Raw genomic sequence first — 19,097 nt, forward strand, 5'->3', positions numbered from 1 at the left:
CATCACCGTCACTCAAGTTTCCAACGCTGTGCATCAATTTCTAATTCACTAGTGTGGGGTTGAAGAGACGGCCCGTGGACTAAGAGCACGGGCTTTTCTTGCAGAGGACCCGGGTCTGATGCCCAGGAGCACCAACACAGTGGCTCACAACCACTCCGAATTCCAGTCTCAGGGGATCTAATGGCCTCTTATGGTCTTATGGGCACTGCACACACACATGGTTCATATACATGCATCCAGGTACAAACAAACAGTCCTTCTGATCACCACTCTATTCAGTAACAGAAGACGGGGATAATTTCTTATTTGCCTATCTGACAATGTAGCAATGGATATTTTGGTAGAACTCTTACCTGCTTCAAAGCGGGGAACTGTAACGACTCTGGCTTCAGGCTGGGATAAGGATGGGTGGTAGGAAACTGGTCTAGCATGAGTGCTTGGGTCTAATCTCCAGACCACAAGCAAACCAGCAAACCCAGCCAAAGCAACAGTGCCCCTACTCTGACGGCAGGTAACATACATGCTTACGAAACTGAGGCTATAGGTAGAAAGCCCCGGTGTAAGGAATCCAGTTGGCTGTACGAGGGGCTGTATAAGCTGCCAAGACAGATGTTTACTTAGTAGTTAACTGCCTACCTCCTTTCAGGTTTGTTTGTTTTTTTTTTTGTTTTTTTTTTTTTTTGAAATGAGAGATTCAAAAGCAAAACCACCCAAAATAATCTTTCATCCTACTTAACGGCTATTATATCTTTACAAATTGGCATGGTAAATAAAATGCCTACAGTTCCAGCTACTTGGGAAGCTGAGGCAGAAGGATCGCTTGAGTTGACAAGTTTAAGACCAGCCTCCAGACAGAGCTCATCTTAAAAGAGAAAACAGAAAGGAAACCTTAAAAAAAAAAAAAAAAAAAAAAAAAAGATGTCTAGTACTCCCAGCAAACTAACTGGCACCTAAAGCAAAAGCAAACAACAAAAGTTTGGGTCTTCTGTAAGGTCTAAATATAGCATAACAGACTTGATACATCGAGCAGTTCCTTTAAATACTACATAGAGGGAAACGCAAAAAAAAATTGTTAAAAACAAATGTGACATTTTAATTAAATAAAAAGGCAATTATAATGATTACTAATTCCCAAAAAAAAGGGGAAAAAAGAATTTAATTATAATACAGCCAAGATAAAGATGGACAGTGTGAGCCAGGCAGTGGTGGCCCATGCCTTTAAGCCATCATTCAGAAGGCAGAGGCAGGCAGGTCTCTGTGAGTTCGAGGCCAGTCTGGTCTACAGAGTGAGTTCCAGGACAGCCAGGGCTACACAGTGGAACCCTGTCTCAAAAAAACAAGAAAAAGATGGACAGTGTGTATCACAGTCAGTGAATTATGTACCGTGTAGTGCTTTGAATAAGAACGGCCCCCAGGGCTGGAGAGATGGCTCAAAGGTTAAGAGCACTGGCTGCTCTTCCAGAGGTTCTGAGTTCAATTCCCAGCAACCATATGGTGGCTCACAACCATGTGTAATGAGATCTGGTGCCCTCTTCTGGCCTGCAGGCAGAACACTGTATACATAATAAATAAATCTAAACAAGAAAGAAAGAGAAAGAGAGAGAGAAAGAGAGAGAGAAAGAAAGGAAGGAAGAGAGAGAGAGAGAGAGAAAGAAAGAAAGAAAGAAAGAAAGAAAGAAAGAAAGAAAGAAAGAAAGAAAGAAAGAAAGAAAGAAAGAAAGAAAGAAAGAAAGAGAACAGCCCCCGTAGGCTCATGTGTTTGGTCCTCAGTTGGTGGGACTGTTTGGGAAAGATTTGGAGGTGTGGCCTTGTTGGAGGAGGTGTGTCACTGGGGTGGGCTTTAATGTTTCAAGGGCCCAAGCCATTTCCAGTTTGTTTTCTCTCTGCTCCTGGTGACTGACGCAGCATGTAAGCTTTCCTACTGCTCCAGCACCATGCCTGCCTGCTGCCATGCTCCCTCACATGATGGGGGAGCACCTGAAACTGCAAGCAAGCCCCCAACTAAACGCCTTCTTATGAGCTGCCTTGGTCATAGTGTTTCTTCCCAGCAGTAGAACAGTGACTAAGATGGAATTTGGTAACAGGGAGTGGCATATTGCTGTGGCAAGCTTGATCTTGCTGGGTTTTGGAGAAATGCGGAAGACTTTGGAGGAGGAAAGCAAGGTTGAGTGCAGTAGGTGGGACTTAATGGGCCACCCTAGCAGGAGTTTGGAAGACGGCAGAGGTAAAAACAGTGTGGACTATGAAAGTTGCAGCTCAATGTTTCAAAGGGGAAGAATATTAAGCATGTGGCTTAGAGACTATTCTTGTGATATTTTTGGCCAAAAAATGTGGCTGGTTTTTGCCCTTGTCTTTAGAATCTGCTAAAGGCTAAATTGAAGAGTTTTGGATTAATGTTGGCAGAGATTTCAAGACAACCTAGTATTGACTGTGTCATGTGGCTATTAGTGATCACTCTTAGGCAGATCTATAATGAAAAAGAACAAATAGGGGAAAAAAAGAAATACAAAATGTACACTTTGAGAAGAAAAAGAGCATGAGGAAATTTAATGTTACAGCCAAGTCTTGTACTCAAAGAGATGATAAGTTTAAAGACCGGATTCAAAATGGCAAGGCCCCACTCAGCTAAGCCTCTATCTTGTTAAAAAAAAGAAAGGAAAGGAAAGGAAAGGAAAGGAAAGGAAAGGAAAGGAAAGGAAAGGAAAGGAAAGGAAAGGAAAGGAAAGGAAAGGAAAGGAAAGGAAAGGAAAGGAAAGGAAAAGGAAAAAGGAAAAAGGAAAAAGGAAAAAGGAAAAAGGAAAAAGGAAAAAGGAAAAAAGGAAAAAGGAAAAAGGAAAAAGGAAAAAGGAAAAAGGAAAAAGGAAAAAGGAAAAAGGAAAAAGGAAAAAGGAAAAAGGAAAAAGGAAAAAGGAAAAAGGAAAAAGGAAAAAGGAAAAAGGAAAAAGGAAAAAGGAAAAAGGAAAAAGGAAAAAGGAAAAAGGAAAAAGGAAAAAGGAAAAAGGAAAAAGGAAAAAGGAAAAAGGAAAAAGGAAAAAGAAAAAGGAAAAAGGAAAAAGGAAAAAGGAAAAAGGAAAAAGGAAAAAGGAAAAAGGAAAAAGGAAAAAGGAAAAAGGAAAAAGGAAAAAGGAAAAAGGAAAAAGGAAAAAGGAAAAAGGAAAAAGGAAAAAGGAAAAAGGAAAAAGGAAAAAGGAAAGGAAAGGAAAGGAAAGGAAGAGAGAGAGAGAGAGAGAGAGAGAGAGAAAGAAAGAAAGAAAGAAAGAAAGAAAGAAAGAAAGAAAGAAAGAAAGAAAGAAAGAAAGAAAAAGAAAGAAAAAGAAATGTCTAAGCAATCTTTTGCTTCTAAAGCAAAGAAAACCTACTCAACAAGGACAGCAGCAACTAATCAAAGGTTATGCAAATGTAATCCAAGGAGGGGGTCAGGCCCCATCCAAAGCAGAGGAGCAGAACTTGGTAGTAAGCACCCCTACACGGCTCTGGCTTTAGAGGCAAGAAGGATACATAAGTAAAGGGGTTGTGGAATCTTCCTCCACAGTGAAGGACAGATGCTGAGGCCAGGTGTGTGCCAGGGGAGTCTCTGCACAGAGACCCTGAGAGGCCACTGTGTGAGGCTGTGAGGGTGAAGCCTGGATTGCAATGGGAGATCCCAGGGTGTTGGAGACTCCAGGCCCCGGGATGTCTGCCAAAGAGAACTGCAAACGGAGTGTGGCACCAGTCCAAGTGGAGAATTGTGGAGTGGGCTGCAGTCAGCAAGGCTGGAAGGAGGGCGATCTCAAGAGCTCTTGGACATCAGACATGGACGTGCAGAATTTGGAGTTTGCCCTGCTGGGCTTTGGTACTGCTTTGGTCCATATTTTCTCATTAAACTCCCTTTCCCCATTTTGGAATTGAAATATATATTTGTGCCAATGTATGTTGGAAGTATATAATTTGCCTTTTGTTTGTTTGTTTGTTTTCTGTTTTTTGAGACAGAGTTTCTCTGTGTAGCCCTGGCTGCCCTGGAACTCACTTTGTAGACCAGGCTGGCCTCACAGAGATCCACCTGACTCTGCCTCCCATGTGCTGGAATTAAAATAATTTGCTTTTTGATTTTACAGAGGGTTACATGTAAGAGGCTGCCTTGAGTCTCAGAAGAGACTTTGGACTTTTAATTTTTTTTTTTTAATTTTAAGATTTATTTATTTATTATGTATACAGAAGAGGGCGCCAGATCTCATTATAGATGGTTGTGAGCCACCATGTGGTTGCTGGGAATTGAACTCAGGACCTCTGGAAGAGCAGTCGGTGCTCTTAACCTCTGAGCCATCTCTCCAGCCCGAGACTTTGGACTTTAAATAGTCTTGAGACTGAAAGCCTATGGGGACTTTTGAAATTGGACTAAATGCATTTTGTCTAGTGACATGGCCACAAGCCTAGGGGTGCAGGGAGTGGAATATGATGGTTTGAAAGTAAAAATGACCCCTAGGCTCATGTTTGAATTCTTGGTCCCCAGTAGGTAGAACTGTTTGGGAAGGATTAGGAGGTGTGGCCTTCTTGGAGAAGGTGTGTCACGAGAGAGTGGGTTTTGAGGTTCAAAAGCTCAAGCCGTTCCAGTTAGCTCCCTCTCTGCCTTGTGGCTGTTATCTCAACAGGTGAGCTCTCAGCTGCTGCTCCCGCATCGTGCCTGCCTCTGCCATGCTCTCCACCATGGCAGCCGCGGACTAAACACTGACACTGTAAGCAAGCTCCCGATTCAATGCTTTCTTCTATAAACTGCTTTGGTCATGGTTTTGTCACAAATACAAAAGCAAGACACACCATGAACTTCAGTTTGTTAATACCATCCCCCAGTACTGTTTTCAGCTTGTTAATCTCACACATGTGGAAACTCTATGGGTGCTCTTAACTAAAGCAGCACATGGGTGGCCGCGGCTGCATCTTATCAGACCCTCAATGGCAGATCAAAACATGCAACAATCATGCCAGCCTTGCTTCCCACGGGACACAATCAGCTAACGACGACGACCAACAGTGCGGGGAGGAGCTGCTTTAACAGAAAACTGAAGAGGAGAATACTCTTTCGACTAGTGAAAATATCAAACAGAACTAACTTGTAATTCTAAGCTTGCTTGTTTTCTTCTTTCTGAGACAGGGTCTCTCTCTATATATAGCCTCAGCTGGCCTAGAACTTGTTATATATAGACCAGCCTTGCCCAAACTCACAGATCCTCCTGCCTCTGCCTCTCCAGTGCTGGGATTAAAGGTGTGGGCCATCACACCCAGCTTAAGGTATTTTTTAAAAGCAGATGTTAGCTTATGGCAAAATTAACTTTCTCATGATTTGGATGTCTACCTGAAATGTTCTCCTTTAGTAATAGCAGGATGGGTTCAGCACTCCTAGGACATAGTACTATGCAACATCTGGAGCTCTCTCCGATGCAGAGACACATTTAAATGGAGAAATATGCCAATGAAGTCAGAACACAAAATAAAACGGGTCGACACTCACCTCTGGCACAAACGAAACAAAAGCCTACGTTTACGGCAGCTGCAGAATGACTACTCCGTTTGGAATGGTTGCTACAGATGAGAACATGGGACGACAGAGAGACGCTTCCAGCAGCAACACACGCATCTCCAAAGTGATAGGCGACTGGACACCTCAAGCATCTCATCATCCGCCCTGTGTGAAAACAGGTCAAGATCGGTCTACAGCATGCTGGCTATGATGCTCTGTGGGCAGGGCTCCCCGCCAGGTGACACTGGTCACCGTCATTACCAATGATCTTCACTAGGCTGACTGTCATTCCTAGACGTCCCAGTCCCCAAATGCAAGCTGATAATCATGTAGGGATCCTCCAAAGGAATCAAATACTCATCTATACTTAAGGAATTCTTAGTGTAGTTTGAACTCCTGACAAGTCCGCTGCTCTGGCTCAGCTTCTCAACTCGGAGATAAGCAGAGAGAAGGCCCGCCACTGTCGACAGGCTGTGCTGAGCATACGTGCGGACTGCACTCTGGACGCCTCCCTTCTCCAGACCTGCGTACCTTTGCTTGCTTTGTAGATGTCCTTCTCCACAGAGCAGGAGGAGCAGCAGTGCTGGGGACAGCGGAACCCCTTCGACTCAAAGATGGCGGTGGGGAATTTGCGGACACAGGCTTCGTGGTAAAACTTCCCACACACACTGACGGAACAACGCTTCACATCCTTACCAGACACTTTGCATGAGAAACATGGGTGCTGGCCTAGAAAACCGATGACACACATGGGTTAAATAACATCTGATTAAAGCATAGTCCGTTTCCAAGTGCTGGGAGTAAGTCCAGGACCTTGGGCATGCAGGCAATTACTCTTGACAACGAGCTGCATCCCAGCACTTGGATTTTTTGAGGTAAGGACTTTTTTATGTACCTCAGACCAGCCTCAAAATTGCCATCCTCCTGCTTCAGTCTCCTTAGTGTTCAGATTACATGTGCGTGCCTCCACATAAGCTAACTAGTCCTTTTATAGAGAAGCAGCTATAGATATCAAAGAGGGGCTCTTGAGAGAAATTCTGCTGTTATAGTTTCGAATTCAGCATACAAAAAGAAACCTGAGGCTGGAGAGATGGCTCAGTGGTCACAAGCACTTGCTGCTCTTCCAGAGGACCTGGGTTTGATTCCCAGCACCCACTTGGCAGGTCATAACCATCTGTAATTCCGGTCCAGGGTACCCAACACCCTCTTCTGGCCTCCTTGGGCACCAGGCATGCACATAAACATACTTACAGACAAAACACCCATGCACAAAATAAATTTTTAAAAATGCAAGAACACAGCTAAACTGAGATCCTAAAACTAGAATTCTCAGCACTTCAAAGGTGAAGGAAGGGCTCAAGAATTTAAGGCCAGCCTGGCTTACACTTACACAAGAGCTTGTCTTAGCCCAACTCAACCTACGCCAGACTTCTATAACTCATAAAAAATTAAAAAAAATTCCCTCCCATCCCACCTGCTGCTGCTGCTGTGTGTGTGTGTGTGTGTGTGTGTGTGTGTGTGTGTGTGTGTGCACACTCAGCTCTTAGACCCAGCTGCAAAACAGCCTGATTCACATACTCAACAAACAAAATTAATTTATCTATTTTTTTGGGGGGGGATGGGGGTCACGGGCACATTGTGAGTGGAAATCTGGACTGCTTTTTTGACCTTGGGAAGCTCAATAACGTATGATGTCTTAACTTGCTGAAATACCTATGGGAGGGAGGAGGGCAGCTTAACTAGAAAGAGACAGAGTCCCGGGAGACACCACCCAGCACATCCTCCTGACTCGGCCTTCCACAGCACAGCTCACCCGTTTCACACTCCTCGCAGATGAACTTTCCCTCAGGGGCTGCAGTCAGCCCCAGGCACTCCAGGTGAAAGTGTCTGCAGCACTCCCCGTCACAGGAAAGCAGACAATCACCGGCGGTTTCACAGACCTGCAAGAGCGAGAAAGCAGCAGCTCTCAAACGAGAGCATCAGAACTGACCAGGGTACTCGCTGAAGGGCAGGCCACTGGGTTTTTCTCCTAATACTCTTTTTTCTTTTTTTTTTCAGATTTATTTATTATGTATACAGCATGTATGATTTCAGGCCAGAAGAGGGCGCCAGATCTCATTACAGATGGCTGTGAGCCACCATGTGGGTGCTGGGAATTGAACTCAGGACCTCTGGAAGAGCAGTCAGTGCTCCTAACCTCTGAGCCATCTCTCCAGCCCCTCTCTTAATATTCTGAGATAGAAGGTCTAAAAATGGGACCCAAGAATTCAAATTTCTCTTTTCTCTTTTTGTTTTTTTTTTTTGAGACAGGGTTTCTCTGTGAAGCCCTAGGTTTGGTTCCCAGCACCTCCATGGAGCTCACACAGCTATATGTTAACTCCAGTTCCCGCTTCTGACCTCTTCAGGTACCAGGTAAACATGTGGTGCACATACCCTCATGCACATAAAATGTAACATTAAATAACTAAAAAAAATTAAAAAGGAATAGGTAGCTGGGCATGGTGGCATACTAGTCCCAAACCAGTCTGGTTTATATAGCAAATTTCAGACCAGACCAGGCTACAAAGTGAGACCCTCAAAAACAAAATGGCAAAACCCAATGAATGACAAATATTCCAGTTCAGGACAAGGAGAACCACCAATAGCCTTAGGACCTACAGCTTTAAAGCAATCTAATAAAAAAAGAATGAAATAAAAACCCAGGCGCCGAGGACATGCTGGTAGAACGGGATCACGTGTTTACAGGTAGCCACCTGCCTACCTGACACACGGTGTCCTTCTTACTGAGGCCAACGCCTCTCCGAGACAAACTGGAGTCCACAGACTGGGAGTCAGAAGCATCTGCATCTGCAGCCGCTGAGGGGCTGTCTCCTCCTTTCCCAAAGCCTACCTGTTTGGAAAACGGCACAGGATAAAGAAAAAACAATCCTGCAGACACAATGCAAGGCCTCGATCAACTGGCTCAGATCTGTCTCAGCACAACCAGCCTGCCTGCCTTCCTGCCAGCTTGCTGTGTTCCTGCCTTCCTTCCTTCCTTCCTGCCTTCCTTCCTTCCTGCCTGCCTGGCTGACTTCCTGCCCTCCTTCCTGCCTGGCTGACTTCCTTCCTTCCTTCCTTCCTTCCTTCCTTCCTTCCTTCCTTCCTTCCTTCCTTCCTGCCAGCCTTCCTTCCTTCCTGCCTGGCTAACTTCCTTCCTTCCTTCCTGCCTGATTTCCTGCCAGCCTTCCTTCCTGCCTGGCTGACTTCCTTCCTTTCTTCCTTCCTTCCTGCCTGATTTCCTGCCAGCCTTCCTTCCTGCCTGGCTGACTTCCTTCCTTCCTTCCTTCCTGGCTGCCTATTTTCCTTCCTACCTTCCCTTCTCTTCCCTCACTCCTTCCCTCCTTCCCTTCCTTCTTTCATCCCAGGGATGCTACATATCTGTCATCTGAGAGAAACTGCCCCTAATATTTAAAAAGCAACAATGACAAAACTCCTCTGGTTCTGTTATGTAAGAAATCTACAAAGTAAGGTACAAATAACCAAAGCAATTTTTTTTTTCTAGCCAAGTTACGTCTTTAACCTCGCCAGGGCTGAAGTAGGTAGGTGTCTGTGACTTCAGGCCAGCCTGGTGTATATGGAAAGTCCCAGGCCAGCCAGGATTATATCACAAGGCCCTGTCTCAAAAACATATTTTTACAAGTTTTTATTTTGTTATTATTGTTGTTGTTATTATTATTAGTCAAAGTCTCACAGTGTAGCTCTGCTGTCCTGGAACTGGCTCTGTAGACCAGGTTGGCCTGTAACTCAAAGATCTGCCTTCTGAGCACCAGGATTAAAGGCATGCTCCATCATACCTGGACCTTAATTTTTTTTTTTTTTTTTTTTTTTAAACAAGGCTGACCACCACCACCGCATAAAGCACCTGACTTGGATGGGTGTGGTTTGCAGACCCTGAAAGTCTGTCTGGAGGTTCAAGCAGGAGAATGCAGATCTTCCCTTGGGGAAGGCCATTCCCTTCCATTTTCAGAGAGTTGCATATGGAGCAAGGAAGAAGGGGCATCGACCTACCCAGACCTACCAAACAGGTAAACTGAATTATCGCGGTAACCAAGAGTCCAGCCCTACATCCCGCCACAAGCGTTTACGGTTCCCTGGTTTCTCCCACGGAAGCATGCTACGGTGGCTGGCAAGGCAGGAAAGAACAGTCTGGCCAGACCCCTGCCCATACTCACCTGCAGGTCGCTCAGTCCTCGAGAATCGGAGTCAGACGTGTCTCTGTAGGCGGAATTAGCCGTGTCCACATCAGTTGACGCGCGGCTCCTTTTCTTTAGAGGCTTACAGGAATCTGAAATCTCGCTGGCACCTTAACACAACACACTGAAATTAATCCTAAAGTAGTATTTAGGGTTACTGCTTTCATTTGTTTTGCAGGAGAGTGTTTTCTTTCCCCAAACTCATCTTAAGTGTGTCGAGGGGAATTCACAGCTCTCTGGGGCACTGAAGCTGCAAGTGAGAACTTTAGGAGCTTCTGGCCTTCCTGGTAGAGGTGGCTCACTTACAACTGCGCTAGGAAACATTAAATTCAGTTCTGCTCTACCGCTATTTTCACCAACAGAGCCCAAGTTCCAATCTAGACATCCATTTTATCAGAACTGAAGGCCAGCCAATTGATCTGGAGCAGTTCAGAGAGCCTTTCGGTTTTGTACGGGAAGACATGGAACCCAACACAGTGCGCTTTACAGATATGATTGCAGAGACATCTCCATCTTGTTTTATTAGGGATGTGACAAATCTTTGATTTGTATTCGATTCGTACACGGATAGTGCCATTTCAACCCCCCCAATTTTGCAATTCAGTTGATTTTCATCCCCCAAATCAATTTGGACGTTGCTAATTGTTCTTTCCTGGTAACGTGGCGTTTGTTGTGACCGTTAGCAAGTGCTGCAGCATGCCTACACTGTCAGGCCATGTAGGAGGCACATCACTGAGGGCTGTGATGGACAAGCAGTGTGCAAGAACAGGAGATCACCAAGGACCGGAGTAGAGGCCTCCGGACTTTGGGAGGGAAGGAATAAATACATATTTGAAAAAAAAAAAAAGGCAGAGAATAGTGTGGAAATTTTTTTAAAACTGCGTGTAATACAAATCCAGCCAAAACAATAGTGCAAAAAGTTACAGAGCAACAACCTCTTGGGCTAATGCAGTGGGCTATACAGAGACAGCCGCGATGAAATGTGCAGGTAGGCACGGTGAAGACCAAGGAACCAAGGAGACGGTTAATATTGCCACCCACAGTTTGTGTTTTCGATTTTCCCCCCAAACTTTCCATACAACAAACACATCTAGAGCAGCCCAGCCAGCTATGGTGGAGGTGCAGTCCAGAAGAGACTGTGGAGAAAGAAGTCTCCTGAGGCCATGAAGATCCGCAACAGGCTGGATGGGGGCAGCGCTTGGAGTATAGCCATGTTCTGTGGTGGAAGATGTGGGCCTCGGGAGACTGCTCGGGTTCCTGGGACCTCGTTATCACATCCCATCCTACAAGTTTGCACTGAATGCTTCCTGACAGCTACACAGAGGGTGCCTGCCCAGGTTAACGCTGATTAAAAAACACAAGGACACAAATCTATCTCTTTCATTGCTGGTGTGTGGAACCAGAACACCACCACAAAATATTTCCTTGGCCTAAGAGATCACTGAATTAACAAGGAGTTTTAACAGAGGAACAGGAGTGCTGTACTGAGAGGCTTTCGAAGGGAAACACAGGTACCGCCAATTCCGATGAGTTTCTGAAAATGCTAGAAAAATGACAGACCGCTGAAGACAGCTGCCATGCTGTCCTCCAGGATAACGGCACTAATGTTAAAAAAAATAATAAGAGCTTTTAATGATTGTAATGTATACAGTTTGGGCCATTTGGCAAAACCCTGCAGATGTGTATTAATGATGCTTTATTTAAAAACAAAACAGTCCATGTTGGAATTGATCAGGGTAAGTTAATGGTGGTTTTTAGGCTGGACCCATGATTTAAGCTGTACCCATCCAGCTCAGACAAAAAAATAAAAAGAGAGAGAAATCATCTGAATGTTAAAGCAATTGTTCAGAGTCTTGAAGAAACCAGGCCAGAGGATGCCAATAATGATGATTGGCAAAATCAAAATCAAAACGAAAGAAACTTTATCGAGCCGCCGACAAAGAAATCTTGCACGGAGACTCCAAGTCTGGAGTTTCTGGGATGAAATTGTACAGGAATCTCAGTCCACAGTTTCCTCATTCGCTGCGGAGACGGAGCTGTCACTGAATCTGACAGAGCCCTGCACTCCTCGGTCCGCCGCCGACCCTGTGGAATGGTGGAAACACAACGCAATCAGGCCTCCTAATCTCGCAGCGATCGAGCGCGATGTCTGTTCTTGGAGCTCCGCCAAGCAGTGTTCCCTCCGAGAGGCGTTCAGTTCTGCTGAGGATCTCCACGGAGACCATCGCTGCAGACTTCTCCCCGAGAATGCAGAGAGGCTGGTGTTTTATTTTATTTATTTTTAAATAATGCAATTTGCCCAGAGTAAACTACAGGTATTAGATACAGTTTGAGCTCACCCAAATCGCATGAGTCATGCTATGGAGTCTGTACTATACTCAGATTGCACACAGAAAACACATATATAAGTTTAAGGCTTCTTAAACTTTGTGCATCTCTCAAATAGATTCACGTATGGTCATCTAATAGTGGCCATAGTTATGCTATGGGTCAATTTACAAAAAGATTGTACAGCACTGTAAGTGTGGCAACACTGTTCCCAGTCAAGCTGTCCTGTCTGTTTGCCAGAGTCCATTTTTGACAAACATTAATAGCTACTATTCGGTATTCAGTCGAATACCAAAAAAGTGGATTCGTCACATCCCTAGTTTATAAGCCAATGAAATCCCAAATCTTACGGAGAAAAGTTGGAAACAATATCAAGTCTACATGGTGTTCTCCAATTTACCAAAACATGAAAGACTTTTCATGTGGAGGTAGGATCAACTCAAAGTCAGTCTCTCTCTCTCTCTCTCTCTCTGTCTCTCTCTCTCTCTCTCTGTCTCTCTCTCACACACACACACACACACACACACACACACACACACCACACGAACTCACACACAAACACACACACAAATACACACAAATACACATATGTGCACACACACGCACACCAAGAGGGGGATGAAATTTCACACTGAAGAGCAACAATGATTGACAGAGACAGACAAAAAAAAAATACATGAAGTACAAAAAAGTTATTCTTAAAAACTGGTTTAATCCAAGAAATGCCAAGCAGCATCATAATACTGACTCACCTTTCTGTAATCCAGTCTTCAGGGAAGCCTGGGGACCTGTTTCAACCTGTTTGGACAGAAAACCACAGCATTAAGAGGAAAGCTTTTCACTTTTAAAAAATAGAGGGAAAAATCACATTTTCATCGATCTAGGTAGTGACGAGTGACCAATGGTTACCAAGAGTCTGAATTCGACCCCATCTTTGGGGCAGGGAGGGTTAAGTCCTATCTGCCTGTGCTGAATACCAAGTGCCAACACACAGCCACATGCTCTTCCGAGAAAGCTTCCCACCACTCCCTTGGTACAGGAAGAGAACCAGAGCATTTTCCTCAGAGTCTGGGAGGCAGGAGGGGGGCTGTTTCTTCGGCCAGCCCCAACGTTGCTATGAACCCCTCCCACCCCAAAGACATTAGGATAAATTGTTACTTACTATGACACTCAGGTTAATGTAACTCACGCCTGCACTCACAGCTAAGGTGCTGAGACCGGGACCCTCTCTGTGTGCAGTGCTATCTGGCTCCATACAGCTGGAAGCTCAACACTTGTGCTGCTACAACAAGCTTATAAGTCTGGGACACTGCAACAGCACTTTCTGAGGTGTCTTATGAACAAGGTCTTGATCCTACATCAGGAGAGCGAGATCAGAAGTTATTCTGCCAATGTCTATGTCAAACGCGTGGTACGGGAGACTGAACCATTGGAAGAGGAAGGGATGCTGTGTGGAGAGGTTCCTGTTTAGGCTATGAGTGAACTGTATGTTTCCTTAAGGTGTGAAATATGCATGTTGAAACACATTTTGTAAATATTTAAGGATTGTTCTAAGCTTTTTAAAAATTTTTTTATTTTTTTTTACAACAGGTAAAAAAACATACAACAGGAATGCTTTTTGTACGATACAATTAGTTGTACAAATATAAAATCTTCTAAACAATCACTGGTATTATTCTACTACTAACTATATATAACACAGTGGCAGTAACATTTGTCCCATTATTTTTACTCATTCTGTTTATAAATTTGAAACTGACTGGTCACAGACTGAATTTGGGAACCAGGTGGCAAAGTCACAATTTCATTTTGGTAACAAATACTATCGTTTTGTCAGACTTGAAATTTTTTGGAATTTCCTAGATATGGAAATTATGATAAATGACAAATATTACTAAAATTTTAGCTAAATATTCTCAAAAATGTTTTATATGCTTGTGATACCATAGAGCACCCACAAAGTTAGCTTTTAAATTTAGAAATTTAAAATTGTGAAGATTTTTAAATAAAAAAGTACATACTCTTCCATGGTAAATGGCTTTAAAATATTAAACTTACTGGAACTAATTCTGGAATTGTTTTAATAGTAGGTGGTTGGGCTATAAAAAATAAATGTTCTAAATCTGGTTGTGGCGTCAGACACCTTTAACCCCAGCACCAGGGAGGCCGAGGCAGGCATCTAGGAATGCCCAGTCAATCTGATCAATACACCGAGTTCCAGGCCAGCCAGGGCTATACAGTGAGACCATCTCAAAAAAATGAAGAAAGAAAAAGAAAGAATATTCTGGGGACACAGCTCAGTGGCAAAGTGCTTATCCAAAAATGGATATTCATTCACTTTTTAAAAATTAAAAAAATTCTGTGAGTTTATAATTTATAGCAGAATCATTTCTAAGAGTTATTTGAAAAGGTAATTTAACATGTATATTACTACATTGATTACACCAGTTGAACACATTCAATCAAAATGTAATCCCCTCCCCATACACTTTTTCCTTGAATATTGTTTATCTAACAGTCTGATTCCAGATGAGTGCCATTCCACTGGAAAAATAACATTTCAAAAGATCTGCGATACCAACAGGAAAAAAAAAAACAGATCATCTATGATTACCTGCTTCTTAAATATAAGAATATAAATTAAATTAATTTGATTTGTTTAAAAAATAAAAACAATATATACCAGCAGCTTAAACCCAAAATCAAAGTTTTAAAAAGGGAACTCCAGGATGGTTCCAAGTAAAACTCATGAAAACATGAACTCATTGTGCTTCTAACAGAATTTCAGAATGAAGGTGAGGGTCCTGCCCGGCTGCTTGCCATCCCCCACCCCTGTGTCCTGGGACAAGGCTGCAGCACCGTCCCAGGACAGCTGTGAGAAGTTGCCACTGCAACCCAGCAGGACAGATGGAAGGAGAGCTGAGGAAGGAGGCCAAGGCGGGAGGATCTCTCTGGTGACAAGAGATAAGCCACCACATCCCAGACACTCTAACTCGCTACATGTAGGAAGCCAACCTGCTCCTTCTTGGTCTTCTTCTTTGGCACAACCTCGGCGGATTTCTCTGACTCAGATCGAGTCCTGATGGACCTCCTCTGCTGCTTCTTCTCTCCAGGGCCTGCGGGGGACGGAAGCACACAGACACAGGAAACTCACTAAGGGCGGGACTCCTCTGGTTAAGAGCTGGCCAGAGTTTTGACTTTTTAATCTTTTACTGACAGAGTGTTAAGTGAAAGTCACTGAAAAGCTTTTAAACACTTGGGAAGACAAAATCATTTAATAGCTCAAATAAATGGAGAATGGGCTCTATAAAAGACCCAGTTACACAAAAGGGAGATATTGTTTTAGTTTAGTTTTAAAACGGCAGAGGCACAGTTTACTCCTTCAGGCTGGTCAACACACTTAAGGAAGTGTAACTCAGGGGATGAAGGGACCGAATGGACGGATCAGCACCAAAGGCTTTGCTATCCCATACACACAGAAGGACTGAGTTCAGATCCCCAGCAACCACTTTAAAACAAAATCAACAGAAAGGGGTGCATGCAGCACATGCCTGTAATCCCACTGCTGAGGAGGCAGAGGGGGGTCTAGCCAGAGACCCTGTACCAAAGGTGAAAACCAACAGAGAAATACACCCCCAGCTGCCTCCACACACAGGCATATATGCACGTGTGCGCACGCGCACACACACACACACACACACACACACACACACACACACACACACACACACACTGGTTCAAAATCCAATCGCCAGTACACATTTTGCACCCTAAGTAAGCTGAACACATTTTATCTCTAAAGTGCAACGCAGTGGGCACACTGTGTAAGTTACACTACTGCCACACCAACCGAGTCAGAGGAGGAAGCAGGACAGGCACAGACCCGGGACCAAAGACAACCGTGCCTGTCTCACGGGTGCTGGCTTTACGTCACAAAGCCCTGCACAAGATCCCCTGTACCACACAAACCAGGGCACTTGGTAGGGTGAGGCATGAGGGTCAGAAGTTCAAGGTCATTCTTAAGAGGTTACCTGAGACTAACCTCAAAAAGAAAAAAGTGAAATAAAGACAAACAAACATAAAAACAAGGGAAACTAATTAGGACATATTATTGGTATTTTTCCATGCTAAATAGTAAAATAAGCTTAAGGAGTGCGTGCGTGCGTGCGTGCGTGGTGTGTTGAGACGGTGGTCTCAGTATTGTAGCCTTGGCTGACTTGCAGCTCAGAGACATCCATCCAACTGTCTCTGCCTAAGTGCTGGGATTAAAGGCATGAGCCACCATGCCTGGCTTAAGATTTTTAAACAGTACAATTGCTTAAAAATACACTGATAAAAACTTACACGGACCTCAGTGAAAAATGAAAACTGACGTGGAAGCTTGGAAGAACACCGAGCCAGGAATGAGTATCTCTGACACCACGACCAGCAACACCTTCACTGCAACCATTTGTCAGGTCTGCAGTCCACCTGACCGAAGGCCCTTCCTTAGAAGACTCACCTCCTGGGCTGGTGGGATGGCTCAGCAGGTGAAGGTGCCTAACACCAAGCCTGATGAGCTGAGCTGCAGCCCCAGAACCCACACGGTAGATAAACAGAACCGAGTCCCCCACACTGTCCTCTGACCTCCCGTCACGTGCCTCCTTTACAATCAGATAGAAACTTCTCCCGTGCAGTAATGAAGGCAACCTTCAAAGTTCTGCGTTCCACTGCTCTGGGTTACAGGGAAATGCTTCCCTCTTTTGGGTCAACTCCAGAACAAAGCGCACTCTCACTATTTTGTTTTTGGTGGTCAGTAGCTTGGTAACACTATAGTATTTTTTTAAAACCAAACATTTATTTATTTTGTGTACCTGTGTATGTGTGTGTGTATATGGCACACAAGCCACAGTGCCAGTGTGGAGATGAGAGGACAACTTGTGGGAGTGTGTTCTCTCCGTCCACCCTGTGGGTCCTGGTAATCAAACTCAGGTCTTCAGGTACCCACTGGGTATCTCACCAGCCATTTTCCCTTTCGTGTATGTATGTATGGGGTATACCCGTGTGCATGCATGTTCACATAGGTATGTATGTGTACAGGTGTGTGTGCAAGTTTGTGCACATGCAGGTGAAGGCACGTTCAGGAATCAGTCAGACCCAGGGCTCACTGATATGGACAGTCTCCACAGCCACCTTCCGAGGCTAGAATTAGAGGCAGGTTACCACGCTCATCTGGTACTTGTGTGGGTTCAAGGAATGCAAGCCCCTGTCCTCTTGCTCACTGGCAAGTGCTTTAGCGGCAAGCCTATCCCCACAGTGCGGCAGCAGAATATTCCAGAACTATAATTAATCTGCTTCTAGCACCAAAGTCACAGTCTAGTTACAGAAGTCAGTGGCAGTTCTGGAACTATCCTTTATTCTCAACTTTTCTCCTTAAACTGATAAATGTTTCATAACACAAGAGAGGCTGCCCTCACAGACTAGCTGAGGATTTCCAAGATCTCATGCTCTAGTACAGTCATCAGTACTGAAGTGCTACCCAGAAAACCAAAAACCAAACAGCTTGGAAGCAACAGCAAGCGAGCAAGCAAACTAGACCTGCCTGTTTCCAGAGCGACTGTGGAGCTGGCCAACAGTCCGGACTGCAGGTCCCGGACTTCCTTACCATCCTGTGATGCGTGGACCAGATCTAACTTTTGGTTCCTTTGGGATGGGCTCTCATGTAGACCAGTATCCATGAACACAGCATCTAATCAAGGGTGATGCTGGAATCCTGCTCTCCCTGCTTCCTTCTCTAGTGCTGGGATTACAGGCAGGAGCCAACCTGCCACGTGAGGTGGCACCGGGGTTTGCAGCCGGGCACTGTGCGTGGCAGGCAGACACCCCACCCACAAAACCACCTCCCCAACCCCGACCTCCTGCCTTACAGAGGGGAAGCAGCGTGACTTCTTAAGATGACTCTGAAAGCTACCCAAAGAACAGACACGTTTGAAACCACTAACAATTTCTACACTTATTTTCTGGGGGGGGGATTGGAAAAGAATGCAGTAACCTAGTATGAATGTAAATACCATTCTCCAAACCACAGAAATATGGCAGCGGCACAGTTAATGTACAAGAACGCTCCACTTGCAGCTGAGGTGCGACAATGGCTTCTAAGGGGAAACACACTTCTCCTCTGACCTTTGGGCTCCTAAGTGATTTTTACAAACAAGTGAGACGGCATTTAAAAAGACAAAAGTATGCTTATCAACCATCAAGGTTAAATTAAACTAAAACCAAAACCAAAGCTGTAGCACCCATCCCTGAAGGGAGGTTCCAGGCAAAACTTAGAGCCTAACCTCTATGTGTCTAAGGAAGGAAGCCGGTTGGTTGCCTTTTCTAGGCACAAAGAATGAGAACATTCTACTTAACAAAGAAAACAAAGATGCAAGTTCAGAGCGGAACTTGAATTTCACAGTGAACAGATCACACGAAGACACGTTCAACAGCTGCGGGGAGAGAAGAGAAACACGACCCATTCATAAAAGCGGTGACACTTAAGAAGTGGCCAGTAAAGCCGCCGGGCGGTGGTGGTACGCACACCTTTAATCCCAGCCCTCAGGAGGCAGAGGCAGGTGCATCTCTGAATTCAAGGCCAGCCTGGTCTACAAAGTGAGTCCCAAGACAGCCAGGGCTCCACAGAGAAACTCTGTCTCAAAAAATTGGAAAAAAAAAAAAAAAAAAAAAGTAAGTGTCCAGTATGAAATTAAGAATTTATTTTCCCCCTTCTTGGGAGACTACAGGTGTATAAATAAAGATCTAGACATCTCACTTAAAGTAAGACAAAATAACAAAGCTGCTATAAAAACTGACATGCCTCCTTAACTGGGCCCAATGCCCTCCTGAATGATCTGTCCTGAATCCCTCCCACCGGTTTAGAGAGCTTGTCCAAGTCTTTTTCTGAATGGCGGTTGTTATACAGTTATTGTAATAATTCAAACTCTGTATCCTCCATCACAGATTTGCCTGGATTACTACTGATTCAAGAGCTCTATGTCTGCTTTTCCACACCCCGACTTGTC

The 19,097-nt window shown here is 44.5% G+C and overlaps 1 protein-coding gene across 7 annotated transcripts in view; it reads right to left on the reverse strand.

Moving 5' to 3' along the window:
- Nsd3 (nuclear receptor binding SET domain protein 3) overlaps positions 1-19,097 on the reverse strand; it is a 110,717-nt gene that overhangs the window by 27,544 nt on the left and 64,076 nt on the right. For 5 of the 7 annotated variants that reach the window (XM_076553774.1, XM_076553777.1, XM_076553776.1 and 2 more), the window contains exons 8-14: positions 15,070-15,170; positions 12,807-12,852; positions 9,706-9,836; positions 8,256-8,384; positions 7,308-7,434; positions 6,026-6,223; positions 5,486-5,659 (exon numbers count right to left, since the gene is read on the reverse strand). In XM_076553774.1, coding sequence (XP_076409889.1) covers positions 5,486-5,659; positions 6,026-6,223; positions 7,308-7,434; positions 8,256-8,384; positions 9,706-9,836; positions 12,807-12,852; positions 15,070-15,170 — 906 coding nt within the window. Of the gene's footprint in view, positions 1-5,485; positions 5,660-6,025; positions 6,224-7,307; positions 7,435-8,255; positions 8,385-9,705; positions 9,837-10,582; positions 11,812-12,806; positions 12,853-13,610; positions 15,171-19,097 lie in introns of those variants that run through there. The other 2 variants (XM_076553778.1, XM_076553779.1) reach the window with 2 other exon arrangements.

This window comes from Peromyscus maniculatus, chromosome 17 (assembly GCF_049852395.1).
Source record: "Peromyscus maniculatus bairdii isolate BWxNUB_F1_BW_parent chromosome 17, HU_Pman_BW_mat_3.1, whole genome shotgun sequence".
Lineage (NCBI taxonomy): Eukaryota > Metazoa > Chordata > Mammalia > Rodentia > Cricetidae > Peromyscus > Peromyscus maniculatus.